At 46.2% G+C, this 26,241-nt stretch overlaps 1 protein-coding gene across 1 annotated transcript in view; it reads left to right on the top strand.

Annotated features, from left to right (window-relative positions):
* The window catches only part of CAMK1D (calcium/calmodulin dependent protein kinase ID), a 252,179-nt gene extending 243,488 nt beyond the window's left edge, over positions 1-8,691 (top strand). The window contains exons 9-11 of the mRNA XM_029077775.2: positions 870-957; positions 1,854-1,992; positions 4,310-8,691. Of these exons, the coding sequence (XP_028933608.1) occupies positions 870-957; positions 1,854-1,992; positions 4,310-4,428 (346 nt within the window). The 3' untranslated portion in view covers positions 4,429-8,691. The remainder of the gene's footprint in view (positions 1-869; positions 958-1,853; positions 1,993-4,309) is intronic.
* The last annotated feature ends 17,550 nt before the right edge of the window (positions 8,692-26,241 follow it).

Below are 26,241 nucleotides of genomic sequence, written 5' to 3'. Positions count from 1 at the left end.
AAATAAATAAATTACAGGTAGGGGAAGCAAACCTAAGGATAAGTGCTATGGGGGTGGGGCCCCCACTACCTTGCCTGCTAGGGTGATAAGAGTGTGAGCCCCACACTCTATTTCTTTTGGCAATCATGGACATGGCCTACTGTGAAATTGTGATAAATTTACTCTCCAGAGATAGTAATCACTAGGGGAAGGGAGGAAACAGCTTTGGTTAGTGAATCAGTTCATCTAAAAGGGGTCCTGAGAAATCAAGTGGACACCTACCTTAATGACAATAAACCAGGATGTGGATTTCAGGATGGATGGAACATCTGAAGGAGTGTTAAAATTTGGATGCCTAAAAACAAAGAATACTACACTATTTTTGATAGTAAAAAAAAGCATGCTCAAAGCCTGTGCAGAGAAAGTCTCTCTGGTGGCATCGAGCAGATAAGGAAGAGTAAAGCAATGGTACAGTCAGTCCTGGCCAATAGCTGTAAGAACTAGGATCCTCTGGATCACCACTGGGCCTCCACTTTGAGGATCACTACTGTATTTTCACAGACAGAAGGTGAAAAAAGGTTCTCTCTCAATCACTCACACCCAAGGACACCCTCTTCTCATCAGCAGTGAGGTGTTGGAAGGTGATCAGCACCTGATGGTCACCTGAGGAGACAATCTTCTGTGAAATAAAGTGGTTACCAGGTTAGAAACAAGGTTGCCCCCATGCTTAAAGCCACCCAATGTGCATTTCCATTTTTCCAGTTTTACAGGTGTAAGCCAAAAGGTCTCTTGTTAGATGCTTACTACATGCCCTGGACTGTTACTAAGCCCTGTGATAGACATTTGAGTGCCCCTCCTAAATAAAGACTCTTTCTTTCATTCTGTTTTAGGATCGCGGGCGATACGGCCCTCAACAAGAATATCCATGAGTCCGTCAGCGCTCAGATTCGGAAGAACTTTGCAAAAAGCAAATGGAGGGTAAGATGAAGTTAGAATTGTTACCCCTGAATTTGCTAAACCAGTCTGCCTCCCAGTTAGGGTTGGATTCAGAATTAGGATTTTACCAAGCTTTCCTAAATTTCAGACCTTCCTACTGACAATCTCTAATTTTGAGAAGTACAATAATAACTCTAATATTTGTTAAATACTTACTCTGAGCCAAGTTCTGGGATAGATACAGGATAACCGAATTGTACATCCCAAGCGCTTAGTACAGTGCTCTGCACATAGCACTCGATAAATACTATTGAATGAATGAATGAATGAATAATCAGATGGATCACAGTCTAACAGAGAGGAAACTAAGCAGAGATAAGCTAAGTGGTTTGCTCAAGATCACACAGCAGACCAGTGGCAGAGCTGGGAGTACAACCTGGATCTCCTAACTCCAGGTCTGTGCTCTAGTCACTGGCTGGAAAACATAAGAGGGTGGGAAAAGAGTGTTGGGGGTTAGGGTACTACAGGTTAAGATACTACAGGGGTGAAACAAATACAGCACTGTAACATTAAAAATCACTTCCAATAATACAGGAGTTGATGATTCCAGCTCCTGACTTCAATTCCTTCCTCCTGAGGCAGTTCCAGTTTTACACATGTAGATTCGGGGAGAAAGACATGTGTTTTAAATTGCTGCCACTTTCAGGGTAAGATGGAAAAAACTCCCGCCAAAACTCCCTCCTCCCATCCAAACCAAGGTTGATGTTGAAACGGATGAATGGTTGGCATTTTATCTTGATATTCTAAAACCACACCCATTCTGGAAGGAATAAGGAACAGTATTACCCTTTTACAGACCATTTTGATACTGGGGGTATCTGGGAGAAGAGGGCACAAAATGGAGGCTCTCCTAACCGACTGCGTGGGCTTCATTCCAGCAAGCGTTCAATGCCACGGCCGTCGTGAGGCACATGAGGAAACTGCATCTTGGGAGCAGCCTGGACAGTTCCAATGCGAGCATGGCAGGAGGTCTCAGCCTGGGTGGCCAACTCCCAGATGGGACAGTCCGAAAAGATTGTGAGTACAGGCTATGACTGTCACTCCCCGCCCCCATCTCTCTGCAGATCATGACTCTAAACTGTAAGATCATTGTGGGCAAGGAACACGACTACCAACTCTTATATTGTACTCTCCTAAGTGCTTAGTACAGTGCTCTGCACACAGTAAGTGCTCGACAAATATCATTGATCAACTGTCTCAAAATTGTCCTTCGTAGTTGAAGACACCTCCACTGAAGGTGAAATTCACCTTTGAATGTGTATGTGACTGAAAGAAGAGCCACCTACACTGGGCATATGGCCCTGGAAAATGTCATCGTATCGTGACTGGCTGTCTCCTGGAGTATCATCACCTAAATTTACATATATACAAATTAGAATCCAATTCCAGAACCTCTGGAAAAAGCTGAAATTCCCTTGCATGCTTATACACGCCCCCAAATATGGAACCATCTCTAAGTTCCTAGCAGCTTACATCTTTGGCACAGTAATTCATAGCATAAAGTCACACAGCATTAAGTTTTTCTGTCACCGACTCTCAAATGAAATGAAATAAAACACACTCAGAAATGGTAGCACCCACAACGACAGATTCAAAAGTCTAGCCTTAATGCTAAGAGACCAAATTCTCCACCAGTCCAGTGATAGTCTCAGTAGTTCCCGATCAGGTGTGTGGGGCCTCCTCCTCTACCTCAGGCAGTGCTGATAGGTGCCAGTGTTTGTTCTTTTCCCTCACTGTACATTCTAGCCTTAGAAGCAGGAATGGAGCAGATCAGGGTGGGATTTGGGGGTGGGCGGTCTTGATTCCCCCCTGAAGCTGATGCCACGGCTCCTGTATGGCCGCTGCCCCAGCTCCAAGGACCAGCCAGGGTGGGGAAGTAGTGGTGACATTGTAATTGAAGGTGAAAGGAATGAACCAAAAGCATCTATTGCCCAGCACAGTTCTTCACAAAAAGGATAGAAAACAGCCAGGAAGGAAGGGGCTGACTTACCTACTGTGACTATACATAACGTTTATACCTCAGGTATGCCCATATGTGGTAATGTTTCTACCCCTACTGTATGGGCACATAGCATCAGTCAGGAAAGTTGTTCCCTCACTACGCAGTTCATTTTATAATGTGAGCTCTAGCCCCACTGCTGCCACACATATACACACCCCTGACTTAGAAGTAGAAAGTGGGGAAACAAATACATATTTCTTTTCAGAGGAGCAGACTAGTTAAGCAGGGAGGCAATCAGTGAACAGTATTTCCACTGTATGCAAAAGAGCTCCAGTGAGGCACTGAGACAAGCTCACTGTCACTATTACCCGTCACATGGGTCCACGTGTTCATTGGCCACCAGTGGTTTCAGTGCAATAGCTCCTAAACTCTAGTAGAGGTCACTGCTAAGGGCTAAATGTGCTACCCTACTGAAGCCCCAAGGGCTCTTCCTTCCCAGTGTACAAAAGTTTACAGGCGCTTTCACCAACATCCCCTCTCCCCTGCACCCTGTCAAGCTACCTGTTCCTCCAGTCTCCACCCCTCCAGGCCTGGAATAGTCCTGAGAGTTGTGATGTGTGTTGCTGAGCATGGGAGACTGAGTGAGAGAATGTGGATAGTTCAGCACAGTCCATCACTACTGCTCATGCCACTCAAATCACATGTCCTTCTGGGGACAGGATATGCTTCTCTCCCCTTAACCACTGCTGTGGGAGCAATACACATGCCTGGCAAGGGGATTGAAAAAGGGTGCATGACTGAGAAGGAATCTCTTGCACATTTTATCTGTGAAAATAGAAATAGAGACACTCACCATTGAAAGCATCATCTTCCAACCCATAGGAGACTTCCAAATGCCAGCAGAGAAGAAAAACTGTGCCCATCTTTGCCTGCTGCTCATTCCCCAGCAAGGCTTTAAGTTGGGCAGTGTCTCCCAGCATCTGGTTCCTTTTGTTGGTTTCTTCAAGGGAGCCAGAAGCAGGTGGAGCCTGGGGAACCCCTCCAAAACCCTGCAACAATAATAATAATAATAATGATGATGAAGATGATGGTATTGTTAAGCACTTATTACGTGCCAGGCACTCTACTAATCGCTGGGGTGGATACAAGCAAATCGGGTTGGAAGTAGTTCCTGTCCCACAGAGGGCTCACAGTCTTATCCCCCATTTTACAGATGAGGTAACTGAGGCCCATAGAATTCACACAGCACACAAGAAGGCAAAGTTGGGATTAGAACCCATGACCTTCCGACTATCAGGCCCGTGCTCTATCCACTGTGCCATGCTACTTCCCTACTTCCCTGGAAAGAGGAGCCCCTTCAATTCACCCCCCTCTTTCTGGCTTTTCTTCCAGGTCTGGCCTCGTCCACCCTCTGCAGCTTTATCTCTTCCTCCTCGGGCGTCACCACGGTGGCAGCCGAACGGAGACCACGGCCCACCACCGTCACTACAGTGCACACTGGCAGCAAGTGACTGGCCCTGGGGGCAGCGGGGTGGCAGAGGAAGCTGTCCCCCTGGCAGCTGGGGCCGAGGCCTCCCTCCAGCGAGATTTCACCGGGCGCGGGGCTCCGTCCCCCGCGGGACTGGAAGAAAGAAGTTTTTTATGGCCATATTTTATACTACTATTCTGAAGTGTTTCATTTCTCACAAACTGCAATGACTCCAAGTTAACACCCACGGGGAACCGATTTAACAGGATCTGGTGCTGTATATACGAGTCTAGCAGTCTACGATGTTCTAGCTGAAAGGACACATTATTCCTCTCCTCCCCACCCCTAGCCAATTACTCTTATCAGTGTAGGTAACGATATATGTTGTATTTTTTCATTAACTAAAAAAAAAAAGGTTTCAACTGGATTATTTAAATATCAGTAACTTTTGTGCGTTAAAGCTTTTTCCTTTTAAGTAGTTTCTTTTGGATCCATACCCTTTGGTCCAGGTGGCTAAGATTCCTTGCTTCTGTAAGTAGAGATTTATGTTAACCTTGAAATGCATTTTTTTTTTGGTGGGGGGGGGATGTATAGGGTTGGGGAGGTGAAGGATTTAAAAGGCTTTTTTAACTATTACAATCCAAGTGAGACTCTGATATTGTAACTTGCTTTCTTGCTCCTTCCCCACTGCTGCCCACCTCCACCCCAGTTCTTCATTAGTCAGAAGCCACCGACTCACACAAGCACCTCAGCAACTGCAAAGGTGTTTAACCCATCGGCCCCTCTTCTCCAGCACATCCTTGTCCCTGGTAATCCCAGAAGCCGCCCCAGAAACTCGGTCATGAGAAAGAGGGTGCGCTTCGGCCAACCCCTCAAACCCTGGTTTCCTATGGGAAGGAAGCACCTCCTCGAAAGCTGACCAGAGTAGCTGGTGTTTCCTTTGCAACTTTTCAGGATAAACTTGCAAAGGAAGGGATAACTGCATAGTCTTTTTTAAAACCTTCCTTTCTAAGTGAAAGGACTATTTCTTACCGACATTGCTCAAGCACATGTAGTTCTCAGGCAACTAGCCACAGCTTTGTCGTTCTCATTCGAAAACCATCTGTTTTCCCCCCAGCTTCACTAAGTCAATAGAAAGTTGTCTCTGTAGATGTCGACCCCCATTTTCCTCTGCCTGAGGGGAAATTGTTCAGGGAGTGATTCCTTTTAATTAGGCCCTCTGAAGGCGGAAACAATCTGAACAAACCATTCCCTCCCATCTCAGTCTCCACCACGCATAGGGAGCTAAATACCAGCCCCTGATGGTGGAATTAGATAAGCCACAGTGGACACTGCAGTGGTGAGGCTGATAGGGGAACCCAACTGCCGTCATCTTTCAGTGAGACTTCAAAGAGGCTGCTTTGCAGGGCAAGGGGCAGATATTCCAGAAGACAAGGATGCTCCATTCTGACTCAAGGCCCCTTTCAAAGAAAGCTACCCTAGCATTTCCCGGGTCTCCAGGTGGGCCTAGCATCTGATCAGTCAGTTCAAACCCCAGGTTCCCATCATGGTGTGCTACTGAGGCTGAGGTCCTCTCCTCCATTAATAAAAGCAGGCTGTAAGAATTGAGCAGTTCAGATAGGTCCATGGCTAGGAAATAGGAAGTGAGATTCAAGCTCCTTGAGCCTGAAGAAAACCATGATTAACAGTTCTTCAGAAAATAGGTCCCAGCTCCAGGTAGTAAAATGCACATTCAATGGAATCGGTGTCCTGGGGTGGTGGGGACATCCATCTTCAGAAGTACAACAGTAAGGTATTATAGACTAGTGTTCAAAGTAATGTGCATTTCTCTGGAACTATTCGAACCCCTGCCCTTTATTACCAACTGAGGTAAACAGTTTTGTGGGAGTGGATGACTATAATTCTGCACCTTTATGTGTACTATATAAAAGAGCACTTTGAGGCCTTGTGAGCTATGCACAGTCATTGGCACTTGAAAAATCTGAAGCTCAATTTTGTGTTTCATGTGCTTCAAGGATTTTTACTGCAAATTTTCGGGGTGCATGTTATGTGATGAATGCATGTCATCAAACTGCCTTTATGAGCTGGCCAGAAGGAAAGCCCATTATGCAGGTGAACCCTTGGATTTGGGCTGGTTTTCTCTGCCATTGCCGTAAACCTGTAACGCAACTATGTCTCATGTTAACACTATTTCTTAAAGTGCTTAGTGGTTTCAGTTTTGTGTACCTCTGTTTCATGCTACGTCGTTAATACCTACTTTGACTTAGGCTCACCCTACCCGATTCCTTTATAAAAATTTGACTCAAGTCCCTACAATTCAAGTCCTTAAAATAATGGTGCGAGCTGCCCTTTGGCTCTTCCATCAGGCTGAGGTCCTGTCCATGCACCCCCAAGTCTCTGGTGGTAACTACGAGGGCCAGGGGGAGGAAGGGGAAGAGAGGGGCTTCCTGGGTCCCTTTAGGAAAAATAGTGTCCATTATACCAGAGTCCCCTGATCCCATGACACCAGAGTGTGTTTGCTGGGTTCCATGGAAGATAAGGCAAGGACTTTAAGCCATGAGCAAACAACAGTACTTCCCTGGGGTGGGGGAAGGGAGTTCTTGAAATTCCCCCTGCACAGGTCAGAAGTGGCAACTTACAGGGACAGGGATCGGGAAGAGAACAGAGTGGCTCTGGAAGAAGTGGGAGGGGCAGGAAAAAACCCTGAGGCTCAAATGGGCTTCTGAATGACATCAATACACTATGCTGGGCCCACAAATAATGTAACATTATGATATCATGGGGTAGGAGGAGGACCACCACATTTTCCTCTGCCTCTGGGTGGCCAAGCCCTTGAACTTGGAAGACTAGTTTCCATGGCAGCATTGGCCTTGGAGACAGCTAAGCCTGGGAGAAAGGAAATGAAGAAAGAAGAAAGCGACCACAGACCTCGACTGCCAGCCCAGAAAGCCAGACAGTCCTCCTCTCCCCTGGTAAACATGCGCGCGCGCGCGCGCACACACACACTCTCTGCCCCGCCCCCCACCCCCACCCCTTTGCACCAGGTCCCCAAGACTTCACCCACCCAGACCCATTTGGCCTTGTCAGAAAGAGTTCCCTAAGCAGGAAGGCAGAGCCCTGAGCTTCTTCGTACCCTAAGGAGCAGCTAAATGGATAGACTAAAGAGGAAGTGGCGGGGCCCATTCCTATCCCCCCTGATTCCCTCTGGGTAGCTCTTCCTGCCAAACTTTGGGGCTCCCTGCTTCGACTGCATTGAGAAAAGCCTCCCTGCGGACAGCTGCCCATCTGGCTTTGGACATCAAGCCACCCATAGCATCGTGACAGCTCGAGCTTCCTTCTCCACCCAGCCGACCTGCCCTCAGCCAGACCCTCTGCCCTCCCTCCTGCCGTGTTGCATGGCCTGAGATGATTGACGTGTTGCCTCAAAGGAATTTCTAGCATGGTATGGCCTGACCCTTTACTTGAAGTATTTACTCCAAGTGGTTTTATTTTCTTCAGGGATGGGGTGGGAAGTGGGATGCTCCAGTAAGAGTCCCTCTCAATGCCTGAAAACTCCACATCCAAATGCCCAATTTCTTTCTGCTAAGGATAGCTGGGGAGCAGGATTCAAGAGCAGGGGATAGACCAGTGGGCAGGAACTGTAATACAGGTTCCAGAATGAGGACAGCATGGTCTGAGTCTGCACCTCTGCCCCTTCAGGCTCTGAAGCCAGACAGCATTAGTACTTCCAAATCACTCTGCGAGTAAGTCCTTAGCGCAAGCTGCACCTAAAGGGTTATATCTGCTCAACACTGACTCAGAAGCATCTCTACCCCATCTCAGTGGTGAGACTTGCTGTTGGAGAACACCAGCACCTTTCTCTCCCCGTTTGAATTGGTCCACTTTAAAAAGGGTCATCTTATCCTGAATCAGATTTGGAATCATTTCCAAATCAGCATTCAGTTGCTAAACATGATTTACCTTCACCCACCTCTACACAAAATGCAAGCATGTTTTCTAAAAGCTTTCATGTTTTAATCCAGAAATGTCATTGTGTCTCAATACCAGGCTTGTGATTGGTTCAGTTTTTTCCATAACACCATGCTTGTCCAAAAGAGGGGAAATCGTGTATTTACTGCGTGCATGTGAGAAATATTGCAAAAAGTTTAACCTGCATAGGTTTGCGATTCTGCGAAATTGTTAATGGGGTTATGTAGCAAATGATTATCTGCCTTGACAATCATGTATACATATCAAGATTTCTATCATAATGATAAAGAGATGGATGACTACTTGTTTTCCTCCAATAAAGATAAATTAAATCCCCGCCCTATGAAGTGATGTGTGTGAGCAACAGAAGGCCGGAGGCAATTAACAACTGTGGTATTTGTAAGTGCTTACCATGTGCCAAATGCTGTGCTATGCCCTGGGAGAGATACGATACAATCGGATCAGACCCTGTTCTGTGTAGGACTCACAATCTAAAGGGAGATACATAAGTGCTTAAATACCATCATCATCATCATTTAGTATGAAAGAAAGATGCCATCGGCAAAGGTGGTTCTGATTCCCAAAGTATTTCTAGCCTCAATGAGCTTTGTGGGGATCTTAAAAAAAGGTATTTGTGAAGTGCTTACCATGTGCCAGGTACTGTCCTAAGCACTGGGGTAGATATAAAATATTACCTGGCGACTCCGTTTTCAGTAGCCTAGAAGTGAGTTAGACCCATCATGGCATAAACTGAAGGGGGCTGGGGGAGGCAGGGCATCTCCTTCATTCTCCCAATTAACCCAGAATTCCTTTGCTGAGGTTGTACTCCATGCACCACGGTCAACCTTACAATAATCTCCCATCCCAGCCCCAACCATTGCACCCTGGCATTTAAAGTCTCATTTGTCTTTTGGCAGATGTCTGTACCACTCATTCTCCAGAACCAGCTACTACTAATTAGGATGGTGGGATGAGAGTGGCACTATGTGGGCAAATAATAATAACAATAATAAAAGTATTTAAGTGCTCATTATGTACCAAGCATTAAGCACTGGTGTAGATACAAGTTACTGGTGTAGATACAAGCTAATCACTTTGGCCACAGTCTCTATCCCACAATGGGCTCAAAATCTAACTGGGAGAGAGAACAGCTATTGAATTCCCATTTTACAGATGAGGTGCAGAGCATTTAAGTGATCAGACCATGGTCACACTGATGACAGAATGCCTGTCTTCTTGACACCCAGGTCTGTACTCTTTCCACTGGGCCACACTGCTTCCCAGTTAGTCAAGAGATTCTCAATTTACTGAGGTGTGGGAAAGCAGGGCTGAGAGAAGAACAGCTGAGTGTCTCCTGTGAAGTTCAGGAGAGTCAAGGTTATGGAATAACCTGGATATGGCTTGGATCTAAGCAGTGTATTCTAGTGGACATGGGTCTGGGAGTCATAAGGCTCTGGGTTCTAATCATGACCACTTTCATGCTGCATGACCTTGGGCAAGTCACTTTTTCTGTGCCTCAGCTACTTCATCTGTAAAATGGGGATTAAGGCTGTGAGTCCCATGTGGGATATGGACTAGGTTCAACCTAATTAGTTTATATCTACCCCAGAGCTTAGAACAGCATGCCTGGCACACAGTAGCCACTTAAATACCACCCCCCCAAAAAATATCCAATCAGAACTCCATACTGTGGTTATTCTGCTCAAAAACTCTGCTGAAAAGTAGATCTCTTCCCCAGACTTGGCTTACCAGGTACCTGTCAGAAAATCTCGGGAGGCATTCTCCGTAGAAAGACAGCTACAAAAGTATCATTCTTAAATGAGATCAGCTCTGGAACAAGCATTGTTTTGAAAGATGATCAGCCTCTAAACTGATGATCATCTAGGCACTCCTGGGGAAGGAGTACTGAGATCAGCATCTGGAGTGCTGGATTCGAGTCTCAGCTGCCAGTGGGTGACCTTGGGCAAACAACTTGGTTCTGTGCCTCAGTTTCTCTGTTTGTAAAGTGGGGCTGCCCACAACAAGCTTACAGTCTAGAGGGGAGACAGACATTAATGTAAATAAATTATGGATATGTCTGGCCTTCACTATGAGGCCCCCAAAAGATACTAATAATGATTAGTAAACACTTACTATGTGCCAAGCACTGTTTTAAGCCCTGGGGGAGATACAACTTAATCAGGTTGAACATCATGTCCCAGATGGGGTTTACAGTTTTAATCTTCATTTTACAGATGAGGAAACTGAGGCACAGAGATGTTAAAAGACTTGTCCAAGGTCACAGCAGACATGTGGCAGAACCAGGATTGGAACCAAGGTCCTTCTGTCTCCCAGGCCTGTGCTCTAGTCACTAAGCCGTGCTGTTTCTCACTAGATGTGAAAGTGCTTTAATTCCTAGAAAGAGAAGGGAATGGTGTTATGAAAATCCAGCTATTATTGTGGGCTAGAAATATGTTCACTCAGCCGCCCTAAGAATTGCCCATCCTGTACCCCCCCCCCCCCCCACTTCCCCTGAGAGCCTGCATGAGTTTGAGCTAAAAATGATACATCACTCCTCGAGGCAATGCATTTCTGATCCCTGAGCTCAGCGTGAGGACAGACACTCATGACCCCATCCACTTCCTCCCTGGGAGGAAGGGGCCCCCTTGGTTACAAAAAGGAGAGAAAACAAGGACATTCCACAAAACACAATTTTCAAAATGGACCATAATGGAGGCTCTGTAAGTCTTGAGGGCTGAGCTCTGAGGAGTCCCTTGCCTCGAAGCAGCTGCTAAACAGTACAGTGCTCTGCACACCGTAAGCGCTCAATAAATACGATTGAATGAATGCTAAAGGAAATTCAGGACAAAGTACCAATTGTGAACCCACGAAATGAGACACAAAACCTCAAAAACATGGGCCACCTGCACTGCTCAGCTCTAACTCACCACTATCTCGATTTTTCTTGCTTTCAACTTGATCTAGTCATTAGAGTCAAGGGTTGGGAGTCACAGGACCTGGGTTCTACTCCTGGTTCCCCCACTCCCTTTCTGTGCCATCTTGGGCAAGTCACTCAACTTCGTTTTGCCTCAGTTTCCTCATCTGTAAAATGGGGATTGAACACTTGTTCTCCCTCTCACACTGTTACCAATCTGATCATCTTCTATCCACCCCAGCGCTTAGTACAGTGCTTAGCACATAAGAAGCACCTAAAACATCACAATTTTTATTTAAGGCTGAAAAGAAGGTGCTTTCTGCCACACACAGCAGCACATGCCCTGAAAGAAATCTGGCAAGGAGCTGAGTCTCTGGCCCACTGCCACAACCAACTGGCTCTCTCCAAGTGGGTCTTTACTGCCTAGTCAGAGTCACCCGGGCATCATGCCGGAGCAAGTGAGAGGCTATTGGAGATCCCAGCACCTCCCTGTGAGATCACAGGCCCAGGACAGCAACTTCTGCAACTTCTTACAGTCCTCTAGCTCCTATAAGCTCGTCCTCTAGATCGTAAGCTCTCTATGGGCAGGGAATAGGTCGTTTATTGTTGTATTGCACTTTCCCAAGTACTTAATACAGTGCTCTGCACACAGTAAGCACTCAATAAATACAGTTGAATGAATGAATGAGGCGACTGATGCTCCAGAGAGCACCTTCTGGAGAGCACCACCCTGGAGAGCACAGTCTTAGAGAGATTGGAAGTCACTAGAGCTGGACAAGCAGCAGCAGGACGCAGCCGGAGAGCTTCCTGGAACACAGTCCGGTCTTGTATCCTCCCAAGCACATAGCACAGTGCTCTACACACAGTAAGTCCTCAATGAATACCATTGATTGATTAATAATGTTATTGTTAAGCACTTACTGTGTATCAACCACTAAGTCCTGTGAAAGGTATACAGTAATCAGATCAGACACAGCCCCTGGCCTACATGGGACTTACAGTCTAAGTAGGAAGGAGAACGGTACTGGATCCCCATCTTACAGAGGCACAGAGAAGTCAAGTGACTTGCCTATGGTCACACAGCAGGCAAGTAGCAGAGCCAGGATTAGAACTCGGGTTCCCTACTCTTTTTCTACTAGGCTACTTGGCTTCTCACTGCTTCATGATCTTGGCAGGGACACATTCCAAATTGGCACCCAGCTAGTTGACGATCAATCATTAAGTGCTTTTTATTGAGCACTTACTGTGTGCAGACCACTGTGCTTAGCACTGGGAGAGTAATAATAATGTTGGTATTTGTTAAGCGCTTACTATGTGCCGAGTACTGTTCTAAGCGCTGGTGTACAGGATAATCAGGTTGTCCCACGTGAGGCTCACAGTCTTAATCCCCATTTTACAGATGAGGGAACTGAGGCACCGAGAAGTGAAGTGACTTGTCCAAAGTCACACAGTTGATAGGTGGCGGAGCCGGGATTAGAACCCATGACCTTTGACTCCTAAGCCAATGCTCTTTCCACTGAGCCACGCTGCTTCTCTAAGAGCATAAGCCACATTGGCAGACACAATCCCTGCCCACAAGGAGTTTACAACCTACAGAGTGAGATATTAAAACAAATTATACATTGAGGAAATGGCAGAATAGAAAGATATGTACATAAATGCTGTAATGCTGGGATGAGTATCAAAAAGCTTAAGGGGTATACAGCCAAGGGTGTAGAAAATGCAGAAGGAAGGGAGGTAGAATAGACTGGAAAAATGAAAGTTTAGTCAGTGAAGGTCTGATAATAATGATGGTATTTGTTAAGTTCCTACTATGTGTCAAGCACTGTTCTAGTAGACACAAACTAATCAGGTTGGACGCAGTCCCTGCCCCACATGGGGCTCACAGTCTTAATCCCCATTTTTACAGAGGAGGGAACTGAGGCACAGAGAAGTGAAGTGACTTGTCCAAGGTCACATAGCAGGCACATGGAGAAACTGGAATTAGAACTCAAGTCCTTCTGACTTCCAGGCTTATGGTGTATCCACTAGGCCACGCTGCTTCCCTATTCCTCCTACTGGAGAAGATGCGATTTAGGAGGGCTTTTGAGGTGGGAGAGTAGTGGACAGTTGGATATAGAGCAGGAGGTGCAGGCCAGAGGGAGGCCTTGTATCAGCAGGGATGGTCTGGAACAGGGACAGCCCTCAAATGGCACATAAAGGGCCAGCATCTGGAATCTCAGATCGCCGGCCTCTCACATTGTTCCCTGGGGACCTGCCGGACCTTGCAGTGCATCTGGGGCTCTAGATATTTCACCTGCCAGCTTCAAAGCCCAGGCAGAACCAGGGGAGTCACAGACCTCTGAGAAATGTCCCTTTCTGGAGGACAGCTGTCATCTCTTTTTTCCATTGGGAAAGCTGGCATTGCTTGCCCTGATGAGAAGCAGAGACCTCCCCGAAAGCGGGAGCTTTGCCATGGTCAGTCAGGTGCCTCGGGATATGGGGGGACTCCTAGCCCTTTGCCACAGTTTGTCTTGTCCTGGTGCAGTCCACCATTCATTCATTCATGCATTCAATCGTATTCATTGAGCACTTACTGTGGGCAGAGCACAGTACTAAGCACTTGGAAAGTACGATTGAGTTCAATTCAGCAATAAACAATTCACCAGGCAGAGGGGCCCAGCTGTTCCCAGAATGCCACATTTTTTAATGGCATTTAATGCTTTTTTTTAAATGCTTACTGTGTGCCAGGCACTGTTCTAAGCACTTCCCACACAGGCTTCCTCTTGGCATGTCAATTTCCCCCTGCCCTGAGTTCCTGCACAGAAATATAAGCCTGGACCTATCCTAGAGGATCATCCTAACAGATTCCTGTGGTGATCTGCCTTCCCAAGGGCACCAAGAGCCAATTAAGAATGATGACCAGGGCTGACCACCTACTTCCTTTTCTCAGATTAAGTTTTTCTGTGGATGCACATACTCACAGTCTGATTCATACTCCCTCCCTCCATCTCTGCCCAGCAGACAAGTCTATCATTTCCCTCCACAACTGCCAAAGCCCAAAGATTTCTGTGCAAGATAATTTCTGATTCTCTCCTCTACTGCCAGTGTCCCCCGGGATGAGCCGTGTTTAATATTAGATCACACTCTCCTCCCATGCTTCCATTAGCGAGTACAGAGGATTTACAGAAACTGAAATCCAAACGTGGGAGGGCAGTGGGAATGTAAGCCAACTCTGGAGACCCCAGTCTTCCTCCTCAGACTAGTATTTCCTCTCTGCCCACCTCTGTCTGTGTAGCCCTCAACCTGTGGATTTGAAATTTCTCCCCAAAGACTTGGAAGCAATTCCATGGGCTAGCTCGTTATGGGCAGTGGATGCGTCTGCTAAGTCTGCAGTATTGTACTCTCCCGAGTACTTAGTACGGTGCTCTGCATCTAGTAAACAATCAATAAATACCATTGATTGATTAGGGGAAATGACTTAGCTGTAAGGCCAAAGAGGCCAGACAGGTTCTGACTAGCGATTTCAAAGGGCGCCCTCTAGCGAACCACTATAATACACCCAATTCGAATTGCAAAGGATGAGTCAAGTTGGTCTGATAGGGAGTAATAATAATAAATAACAACAATAATGTCATTTGTTAAGCGCTTACTATGTGACAAACACTGTTCTAAGCACTGGGGTAGACACAAGGTAATCAGGTAGGACACCGTCCCTTTCCCACATAGGGCTCACAGTCTTAATCTCCATTTTACAAATGAGATCACTGAGGCACAGAGAGATGGCACTCAGACCCATCAACATGAGAGCACTGTGAGGAGGCTTCCCCAGATCCTCAGGACCCTGGTGGGTATCCATACCAGAGCCAAGATGTCTCAGGACATGGGTCAATGTGGGGAGTGAGGGGGGGACGATGGGACCAAATCAAAGAAAGTAAGGGGAAGGCCGGAGGAGGAAAGAAAGAACAGGGAAAGAGGAGCTGGGGGCAAAAATGAACATCAATCATATTTGTCATCAGAGCGCTTGGATAACAGACACATTCCCTGCTCACATAGAGAACATGGGAAGAAGAAAGAGTAAGGGAGGGGGTAAAAATACTAAAGAGGATGAAGGGAGCATAGGGAGAAGGATGGGAGAGGACAATGATAAAAGTACAGTGTAATAATTATATTATTATAATCATAACAATGGTGTTTTGTTAAGCCTTTACTATGTGCCAAGCACTGTACTCAGTACTGGGAGAGATAAAATGGAATCGGATCAGACAGTCTCTAACCCACATGGAATTCCCAATCTTTGGGGGAGGGAAACGGGATGGGGGAGAGAGAAGAGGATGGAGAGGGGAGGTCCCCCTGAGCTGTGGCCTCTTGGGGAAGGGAATCTGGGGATTCACCTGTGTGGTTTTCTCTCCCTTCTCAGCCAGGGCAGAAGAATCCAGGATTGGAGAAGAGGAGACTGACCATTGCTCTCCTCTCCCCAGAAGAATTCAGAAGGGCCCCAAAGGGACCTGGCACAGACTACTGAGAAGGTTGGAGGTGGCAGGGTGAAAAAAACAAAGAAAACTAGAGATGGAAGCCCCAGATGGGCATCATAGCCCACCCACAGTCAAGTTTGTGGTTTCAGAGAGGTAAGAGCTGGAGATCCTTTGGTTTCCTTTTGTTCAAGAAGAACTCATTTTCCCTTTGAAAAACCACTTTATTTCCCCTTTGGCAGCCAATTCGGGCAGTGGTCATGGGAACAGAAATCATGGATAACAAGAACCCACAGCTAATCCCTACCTCCTCCTCCACTTAAGCTTTTACCCAGAAGGCCCAGTGGGGTCTCCTTTTAGGACCCAGCTGGGTAAAGATGAAGACTGAGACCTCTAAGAAAGACAGGAGCCTCAGACGTGCTCTGCTGTTCCTTTTGCTGTTAGTCAATCAGTGGCATTTATTGAGTGCTTCCTGTGGGCTTAAGCTGAAGACCTGGGCTCTTGGTAGGATCAGAAGAGTGGGAAGCCAAGGTTAGAGAACTCATGTGGGGAAAGGATCCCGATGACCCCAGATCCCAAGAAGGTAAGGCACATGGCAGTTGAGAAAACTGAGGCAAATAGAAGGGAGGTGACTTGCCCAAGGTCACACAGCAGGCAAGAGGTGGAGTCAGGATTAGAACCAGGTCTTCTAGCACCCAGGCCTCTGCTTTATTCATTTGGCCATGTTGCTGATGTTCTGGGGATCCTGGTGGTGTGTGCTGGGATTGAGGGCAGGCAGGGCAGGGAGGGGAATTTGGGTGAACCAAGATTCCAAACCAATAGACTTCAGGTTGAGTTTGGTTCTAGTGGAGACTGTAAGTTCCTTGTAGAAAGGATCACCAATATTGACTTTGTTGTATTGTGGTTTCCCAAGGGCTTTGTGGAGTGCTCTGCACACAGTAAGCACTCAGTAAACACCACTGATCGACTGTGGAAAATTACTGGTTCTGACGGGTTTGGCTTTAGGGTGAGGCCTAGCTCTGGTCAGGCGCTCAGCTCAGACATAGGTGGCTACCCCAAACCATGGCCTCAACCTCCCTACCGCAAGCTTCCCACAAAACCGAGAGGATTCTCTTAATTGAGCCCGTGATTTTTGGCTTGGCCCACCTTGGTCTCCAGCCCAGAAGCAGCGAGGAATGTGGTGTACAGTTGTTCGAGTTGTAATTAACTGCACGTTGCCTGCCGGGTCTTGCCAACCCTGGTGTTAATTTAACACGCTCAAATTTGAACACTGATGGGGATGACTCAGGGCTGGGGAATGATGTAGGACCGGCTGGCCTGGGCTAATCAGGCATAGAGCCCATCTCTCCTCTCTCAGAAATGTCCCATCACAGAGCCAGGAAGCCGCAGAGGAGGCCGATGGAGTTACGGGGAATTAAAGTTGGCTGTCGCCACTTACGTCTTTGATGGGCACGTATCTTCCTGGCTCGATGCCACGAGCCCTCGGGGAATCTGGAGATGAGGATGGAAGGGACCGTGGGTTCCGGTGTTTGAATGGGCAACTGAAGTGAGGGGAGGGCAGATGGCATCATGACACAACACGTGAAGTAAGTCTCGGGCCAAAGCCAGACTTCCCCTCATGGGGTCAGAGAGGCCCGAACACACAAGGTGAAACATTATTCTGAGGTTTCTAAACTTGTCCTATCAATGGTATTTATTCTGTGCAAAGGGGTTGGGAGAGTATGTTTAAATTAGGAGATGTAGTCCCTGCCTGTAGGGAGACAGGCACTAAAAGAAATTATAAGTAGGGGGAAGCAAGTGAGTTTAAAGACATTTATATAGGTTCTGGGGAGGGGAGGGAGAGGGATAAGGGTCTGAGTGCTGTAGAAGTGAAGACTCCAGGACAGACCTCAATACTCCTGACTCATAAAACACCCACTAATTTCATGTTCTCCTCAGACCTCCTTGTCCTCCCTGCTGGCTCCCAATGGGCTAAGAACCCATTAATCGTGGGTGGATAAAGCATGGGCCTGGGAGCCAGAAGGTCATAGGTTTGAATTCCCACTCCACCACTTATCTGCCATGTGACCTTAGTCAAATCACTTCTCTGGGCCTCAGTTACCTCATCTGTAAAATGGGTATTTGAGACTGTGAGCCTCACATGGGACAGGGACTGTGTCCAACCTGATTTACTTGTATCCACCTCAGAGCTTAGTACAGTGCCTTGCATGTAGTAAGCGCTTCACAGATACCATCATTATTTAAATCCTACACTCTTCTACTTAGACTGTGAACGCCCATGCGGGCCAAGGAAGTGCGTCCAACTGAGTTATCGTTTATCTACCCCAGACCTTAATACAGTGACTGCTTGGTAAATAATAAGCTATTAACAAATACCATAATTATTATTAGAAGTAATAGTAACCCAAGGATGTTTTCACACCAGAGGTGAAATAAGTTAAGAAATCCATTGATCTTTCTAACACATTCCCTTATCTGAAGTTGTACTTCTCTTGAGGGGCAGGCCATGTCTTGCACTGCTTGAATCAAATTATGAGATCTTGTGGATGTGATGGTTTTTCAATAAAATATAATATGAAGAAATTATCTACTACTAATGAGCTATCATTTTGCTTCCCAAGTTCCACTGTGACCTCCAGTGTGTTGTCATAGAAAACTAAAATTAACCCAACCACTTTTGGGCATTAGCTTTTAGGCTTAGACTTGCAATCCAGTCATAGAAAACATCTGTGGGTTTTCATCTTGTTTTTGTTTGGGTTAGTGTAAAGTTGCATACACTAGTCATAATGACTGCTAATATTTGTCAGTATTAATACTGCATTTTGTTGTTTTTGTTTGGGTTAGTGTAAAATTGTGTAGGCTAGTCATAATGCCTGTTGATGTTTATGAATATCAATACTGCGTTAGCTGCCAGACTACACTGCACTTTGGGAGAAATTCTTGGGATCAGCTTTACCCTCCTTTCAACCCATATGTTGAAAAAGTGTAGAACCTTGCCAACCCCTCAGGGCCATCAGGTCACCAGCTTGGATCACTCATTGAGGGACTAAGAACCAGCTCTAGACGACGGTGTCCCTCGTTTCATTGGAACTTGTGAAGAAGAGGTTTTCTGGGGCCAACTCAGCTCTCCTTGGATGTCCTCAAAATGAGAGAAGATGGGTCCAGCACAGGTAGAAAGTTTGCCCAGTGGTCGATGTGCTTTCATCTGCCAGAGATCTAACCCCTCAAAATAGTTGTATGTTATTTCAGCAGGTCATCATCCTCCCATTGAAAAGTGGTGGAATTTGTACAGCCATGTTAGAAGGCTGTTTTTGGCAACCAAATGAAGCTCCCAACATAAGGTTGGGAGCTTCTTGGTCCTTTAAAGCAAGAAGATGCTTATTGCAGTAGACACCTGAAGTTTAAATCAGTCAGATCTGAGGCTCCATAATACTACCTGCATAAAATCTAAGAGCTGAACATGAGCTTCACAAATGGGAGAACTAGGTCTCCTTGTGAGATTCCAATTTTCATTAGGTGGATGACTTGGATGTTATTTTAAATACATGGACTATTGAATTTGGGCTCATTCAAAACTTTTATTGAACTACACATTAGATGAAGAGAAAACTGGGGATTCCAGTTTTATGACCTTTTTGTCAAGAGAACAATCTTTAAAGAATGCTACAGTGTTATCTAGGTCACATTTCTTAAAGATTTGGTTCATAAGCAAAATTCTAACCAGGCGGGATCTTCTGGCTGCACTGGTTTGTATTGAATTTGTTAGTCAAATCAGTCCATGGTATTTTAGCGCTTACTGTTCTGGTAAAAATGACCATGTGCCAAAACCATGATCCCTGCTGTGGGCATAGCGGAGCAGCAGATGTCAATCATGTAAATATAGCAGGAGCAAGGATGCAGTAGTTAGTAACAATGGTATATTGGGGTGAAGAGACCAAATGAATAATTGAATATGTGCATATGTTGATGCTGAAGGTGAATGACAAGAGCACCAGGCTTGGGAGTCAGAGGATGTGGGTTCTAATCCCTGCTCCACTACTTGTCTGCTGTGTGACCTCAGGCAAGTCACTCAACTTCTGTGCCTCAGTGACCTCATTTGTAAAATGGAGATTAAGGCTGTGAGCCCTATGTGGGACAGGACTGTGCCCAACCTGATTACCTTGTATCTACCCCAACACTTAGAACAATGCTTAGGATACAGTACGTTCTTAAGAGATACCATAATAATCATTATCAACACAGTGGCAGTTCAGAGCAGCAAAGTTCCTGTCCAGCACATGGTGTTTATTGCCTACTGTGTACAAAGCCCTATGCTAAGCACTTATAATAATAATAATGTTGGTATTTGTTAAGCGCTTACTATGTGCCGAGCACTGTTCTAAGCACTGGGGTAGACATAGGGGAATCAGGTTGTCCCACATGGGGCTCACAGTCTTAAACCCCATTTTACAGATGAGGGAACTGAGGCACAGAGAAGTTAAGTGACTTGCCCACAGTCACACAGCCGACAAGTGTCAGAGCTGGGATTCGAACTCATGAGCCCTGACTCCAAAGCCCATGCTCTTTCCACTGAGCCACGCTGCTTCTCCGATGGCATCAGGCAAGTACTGGTAGGGTCTCGTTTCCCCAGATGTGTAGCAAACAGGTCACATTTTCTCTCAGGATAGCCCTCTCACCAAGTCATCCCACTCATGTCCAAGAACAACACGCCAAAGCTGCCACTGTTTTCCTCTTCCGAGTCTCTTTGCATGACCACCATGCCAGAGAAACAGACGAGTCTTCTCCAGGCATCAAATGTTCTATTCCTCTACATCCTCCTCTGCTAAGAACAAACCCCCCTCAGCCATCTGGATTCCCCCTTTGCCAGTGTATTTCCAACAACATCCGGATGAAGCCAAAATCCTTCCTTTCTGAAAGAATAACTGACTGCCATTTAAACATTTTTAAGAAGCACCATATCCTGTACTGGAGAACTGTATTTTCCACGTACGTCGCCGGGGTTCTGAGTTGCACTTGGAAACCGGGATTTGGCCTTGGAAGTTTATAAGGAATGCTTCCAAGGCTCTCATTCCCCTTTTATTATCTATTATCCCGGGGACGCAACGTTTCCATAGAGAGTTGGTAAAGTCCATTTTCTGTCAGCTCCAGGCTTGCCCCGATCCTGTGCTGATCATCAGACCAACAATGCCACCTCCATTACAATTCCCCTCACTTAATAGTTATGTTGTTAACATCAGAGGACTGCCCAGCCCGGCGCCTTTCCTCCTCCCTCTTGAGATTCCTGGCCCAAGCCCACTAACCCCCACCCCAACTCCTGTACTTCCCAAAAGAGCCCACCAGCCCCTCCTGCTGCCCTCTCTCCCCACCCCAGGCCCCTATGCTGGAGGCTTCCAGCTGAGCACTCACCTCCCTTCACAGGGGCAGTCTGGATCACGTTGCTTCTCCCCTGCTTGTTGTCCTTCTCAGAGCCTCACGCGATTAATCCACTGGTGTCCGGCCCAGCATAAACCCCACCTTTGGACAACAGCTCCCAGCCACCCTTTCACAGGCTGTTAGTGTCTCTGCCTGAGGGCAAATCCCGAAGACGGCCTCGGCCTCCGAGGAAACACTTGTAGGATTTCATTAAGAGTTTCTGGGGCCTGGAGGCACTGTTGGCTGGAACATTTTCCTAATTTTGAGGGGCAACTCCCTTCACAGGCTTGAAGATGCAGGAGGAATTGCTGGTTTCATTGTCAGCTAACTGCCTCACACAATGCACAAATATCCTGCAGTTTCTTGCCCTCACCCCTGACCTCTGCCTGGCATATTTTTCCCACTGGAGGAGGAGAGATGGGGAGTTTCTACTTAGTAGCACCCCAAAATATGAGGGCTTCCCCAGCTCTTCTTTGAGCTTCTTTCCCTACCGGCTAACTCACAAAACTGGAACTCTCTCAGAAACCTGTCTTCCAGCCTTGTGAACAGCTGAGGCGGGTGATAATCAGAGGGCCAGGCCCAGGTGTCACTGATCAGGATTCTGGAACTCTCCTGCCTCTGTCTAGCGTACAGGGGAAAAAGGAAGAAAGGGAAGAAGGAGAGGAGTAGGAGGGAGAAAGTAGGAATGGGTGCCCTGGAGAGGAGTAGAAATGTGCTCTATCTAGGGTTTTAGAGGCAATGATTAAGGACCTAACTTCAAGCATAAAGTGTGATGCTTATTTATTTATGATATTTGTTAAGCATTTACTGTGCCAGGCACTGTATTAAGTGCTGGAGTAGCTACAAATTAATCAGGTTGGACATAGTCTTTAACCTCCATTTTTCAGATGGGGATAACCGAGGAACAGATAATTTAATAGATTTGCCCAAAGACACACAGCAGACACGTGGTGGAGCTGGGATTAGAACCTAGGTCCTTTTGACTTCTTGTGCTCTATCCAAGAGGCATAGCCTAGTGGCAAGAGCATTGGCTTGGGATTCAGAGGTCATGGGTTCTAATGCCGCCTCTGCCACCTGTCTGCTGTGTGACCTTTAGCAAGTCACTTAACTTCTCTGGGCCTCAATTACCTCATCCATAAAATGAGGATTAAGACAATGAGCCTTATATGGGACAGAGGCTATTTCCAACTTGATAAGCTTGTATCTACCCCCGTGCTCAGTATAGTGCTTGGCACATAATAAGTGCTTAATACCATGATTATCATTACTATTATTCTCTGTTTATTAATATTTCCAGACCTTGTGAGGCACTGACTGTGCTCTAAGCTCTGGGGAATGACCTGAGATGATTTCAGACATAGTTTATGGCTTGCCAAGGACTTCCCATAAAAAAGGTGGAGGGCGGAGGGGAATGGAGGACAAGCAAGTAAGGAAAAACTATAAAAAATAAAGCAAAACCTATAAGTTAGCAACAAGAAGAGTAAGAGTGTAGTTTTCAGGTTCTTTCTGACTCTGTGGAGAAGTTTAGGGTCCCAGGGCTCCTACAAACACACACACACACAGATTACCCAGCACTTAGCATGTAATAAGGGTTTATTATTATTAAGCACTTAGTACAGTGTTCTGCACAAAGTGCTGAGTAAATATGAATGAATGAATGATTAATAATAATAATGATATGTACAGTCAGGAAGATTAAACTGATATTATTAAGGAAAGAAAAGAAAGCAATTTTTCTTGGCAGCAGAGGGCTGGACAAGATAAAAGACTGGACCTTCATTTAGCTTTATGGGGTCATCTACAAAGGTTCTACTTGCTCCCTGTTTCTCTGCATCGATCCCATCATGTGGTAGTAGAAGTATTATGGAGTTGGAGGGCAGGAGATCTAGGGTCTAGCCCAGTTCTGCCACTGGACCACTTTGTGACCTCGGGCAAGTTGTTTAATCTCTCTGTTCCCCAGCTATTTCACCTAAAAATAGAGGTAGTAACATTGGAGTCTCCCCTCTGCACAGGGATGGTGTGAGGATGAGAAAATTGATGTGAAAACACTTCGGAAAAAGTGTTTTTAACATGCTCTGAATATATGAGGTATGGTCTGCCTTTAGCTATCACCCTCAGGCCTAGAGTCCATGAACTACATATGACCAGCAGGAGTGGGGCTGAGTCCACTTGTCTTCCTCTTGGGGATTTTATTGCAATTTGTGGTATTTAAGTGCTTAGTATGTGTCAAGCACTGTTCAAGTGGCTGGGGAAGATACAATTAATCGGGTTGGACACAGTCCCTGATCCACATAAGGCTCACAGTCTAGAAGGGAAAACAGGTTTTGAATCTCCATATTTACCGCTAAAAACACTGAGGCACAAGGAAGATAAGTTACTTGACCAAGGTCACACAACAAGCAATTGGCAGAGTAGGGATTAGACAACAAAAATTCCTTTCATTCATTCAATTGTATTTATTGAGCGCTTACTCAGTGCACAGCACACACTCCTCACTATTGCCTTCAAAGATCACCCTTGCCCCATCTTACCTCACCTCCCTTCTCTCCTTCTACAGCCCAGCCAGCACACTCCGCTCCTCTGGTGCTAACCTTTTCACTGTGCCTCGATCTTACCTGTCTTGCCGCCGATTCCTGGCCCACATCCTACCTCTGGACTGGAACACCCTCCCTCCTAAAATTTGGCAATCAATCACTCTTTCCTCCTTCAAAACCCTACTGAAGGCACACCTCCTCCTAGAGGCCCCCTTTTCCTCAGCTTCCCCCTCCCTTCCATGTCACCTCAACTCACTCCCTTTGCTCTTCTCCAGCCCTGGCCCCACAGCACTTATGTATATTTGTATATATCTATCATTCTATTTATTTATATTGATACCTGTTTACCTGTTTTGATGTCTGTCTTCCCCTTCTAGACTGTAAGCCCCCTATGAGCAGGGATTGTCTCTATTGTAGTTTCCAAGTGCTTAGTACAGGGCTCTGCACACAGTAAGCACTCAATAAATATGAATGACTGAATGAATGAACCCAGCTCCTCTGACTTTCAGGCCTGTGCTCTTTTCACAAGGACATTCTGCTTCCTTTGTATCATTTGCTACCTCCCATCTACATAGCTTGTCAATCTCTCAGAAAAGGAAATTAAATGATTGGCTGGACCCATTCAAGTGTGAAATACAGGGATCCCAGTATCTAGAAGAAGCACTGACTGGATATGTTTTCAAGTATGGGTGCTGCACATTGTGTATTCTGGGTTCTGCTCATCAACCAGGCACTATCAGTCTTTCCAGGAGACTTTGGAGCTATTGTCTATGAAAAGGGTCCACAAATACCTGTCCCCTCCTGCCAGATCCACAGAACACTGATGATCCAAATGATAGAAGCTCCTCCTTAGAGGACAGATGACTGCAAGAAAGGGGAATGAAGTCTTGGTTCTGGAAGACAGAGCAGGGAATGAAATCAGTACAGGGCTGTTTCTGTCGCTCTCCCTCTCCTCCCCTTCCCATCCCCAATTCCTCCTCCCCCATCCACCAACCCCAAAACCAACCCAGGAGATTATGAAACATGAGCATAATCTCCAGGAACTGACAAAACCAAGAAATGGAAACCCAACTCCCTCAGAAGTGGGAGCATACTTCATCTTACAAAAATGTCATTTGGAGAGCAACCAGTCCTTCAGCTAAACAACCTGAAAGAGGAGAGGGAAGAGCCAAATTCCCTTCTGAAATTCAGGAGGCACCTTGGGCCTGGAGCCACCAGGAAAAACACCTGGGAAAAGAAGCCGATGCCGACATTGCAAGCTGCTTGTATTGGACCAGAGTACAGAGAGCAGGAGGATGGGAACTTTCAGAACGAAGACTTCAAACAAGCTTAACCAACCCACCAGAGACAGTTATTCAATTGATACTTTCTCTTTTGCATAATGAAGGAAGAAGAAAACTTAGTGAAGCTTTTAATCAACTTGGAATTCTGTAGCCCAACTACACTTTCCTTCCCAACCAAAATTTTCCCCTAACCACTTTATAAACCAACATAAACACACCTCCTCCCTCAGACTGAAAGGTCACCAGCCCCTATCCACCACGATTCCCAATCCCAACACTATTACCAATTTGCTAACACTCCTCCACCTGCAGACATTTCTGTCTAGATGGGCCAAGGGAATCAAGTACTTCATGAGCAGCTGAACTCACATTTTACCTATAGATCTGTATGTGGCACTCATGCTTCTTAGCCGGTGCCGTATTCCTCAACTTACATTTCAACAAGCATCTCTTTTTGCCAACAACAGAAGTCTTTAGTGTGACAGGGAAATACCATGGTTGGTGGGATTTGAATTTAGTTCAATTCTATGCAGATTGAAACCAGGATCAAACTTCTACATACTCTCACATGCTTATACACAGACATTCATGCACACATCATACACACCACCACAGAACCTTCGAAGGGCAGATAAGACTCAACCCTCATCAGAAATCAAGAAGGAATCCTATATACATGATCACAATTCTTGTTTAACGCAGCTTTGGTGTTGACAATGATGCTCTGCCAAGAAAAGTTTGCCTACCAACATGTGACAACCCAAGTTTCGTGCCCCCAATAACTAAAGAAGTCACCATTGCTTTCAGAGCCACAGAGGAAGGCCAGGATCCCCGATCTAAATAAACACCAGCTGAGGTATGAGATCTAGAAATGGAGGGGCTGTGTGGCATAATCATTTTCACAGCCTCTTTCCCAACATATGGAAACTGAGGACGTGCCAGGGGATTTCAAGATGCCAGCACCACCTTCAAGAAGGAGAGAGAGCTTACTGCAGAAACGTATGTACTCTCGTTGTCCTCCTTTGATGATGATGATGACAGCAGTAATAATAAAAAAGCACTTACTATGTGCCAAGCATGGTATTAAGCACCAGGGTAGATACAAGATGAACAGGTTGGCCTCCCTCCCCGCCACCCAGGGAAAAGGACCCTAATTCCCTCCTGTGTGTTAGTAAAGTACTCTGTTCACAGAAAGGGTTTAATAAATGCGGTTACTACTACTACACATATGGAAGGGTAGTGGAGAGCCCCGGCCTCTCTCTCCTAATGTTGGTGAGGGGTTTGAAGAGGAGA

Source organism: Ornithorhynchus anatinus, chromosome 13 (assembly GCF_004115215.2).
Source record: "Ornithorhynchus anatinus isolate Pmale09 chromosome 13, mOrnAna1.pri.v4, whole genome shotgun sequence".
NCBI lineage: Eukaryota > Metazoa > Chordata > Mammalia > Monotremata > Ornithorhynchidae > Ornithorhynchus > Ornithorhynchus anatinus.
The sequence above is the reverse complement of the archived record's forward strand: the minus strand, read 5'-3'. Positions and strand labels throughout refer to the sequence as shown.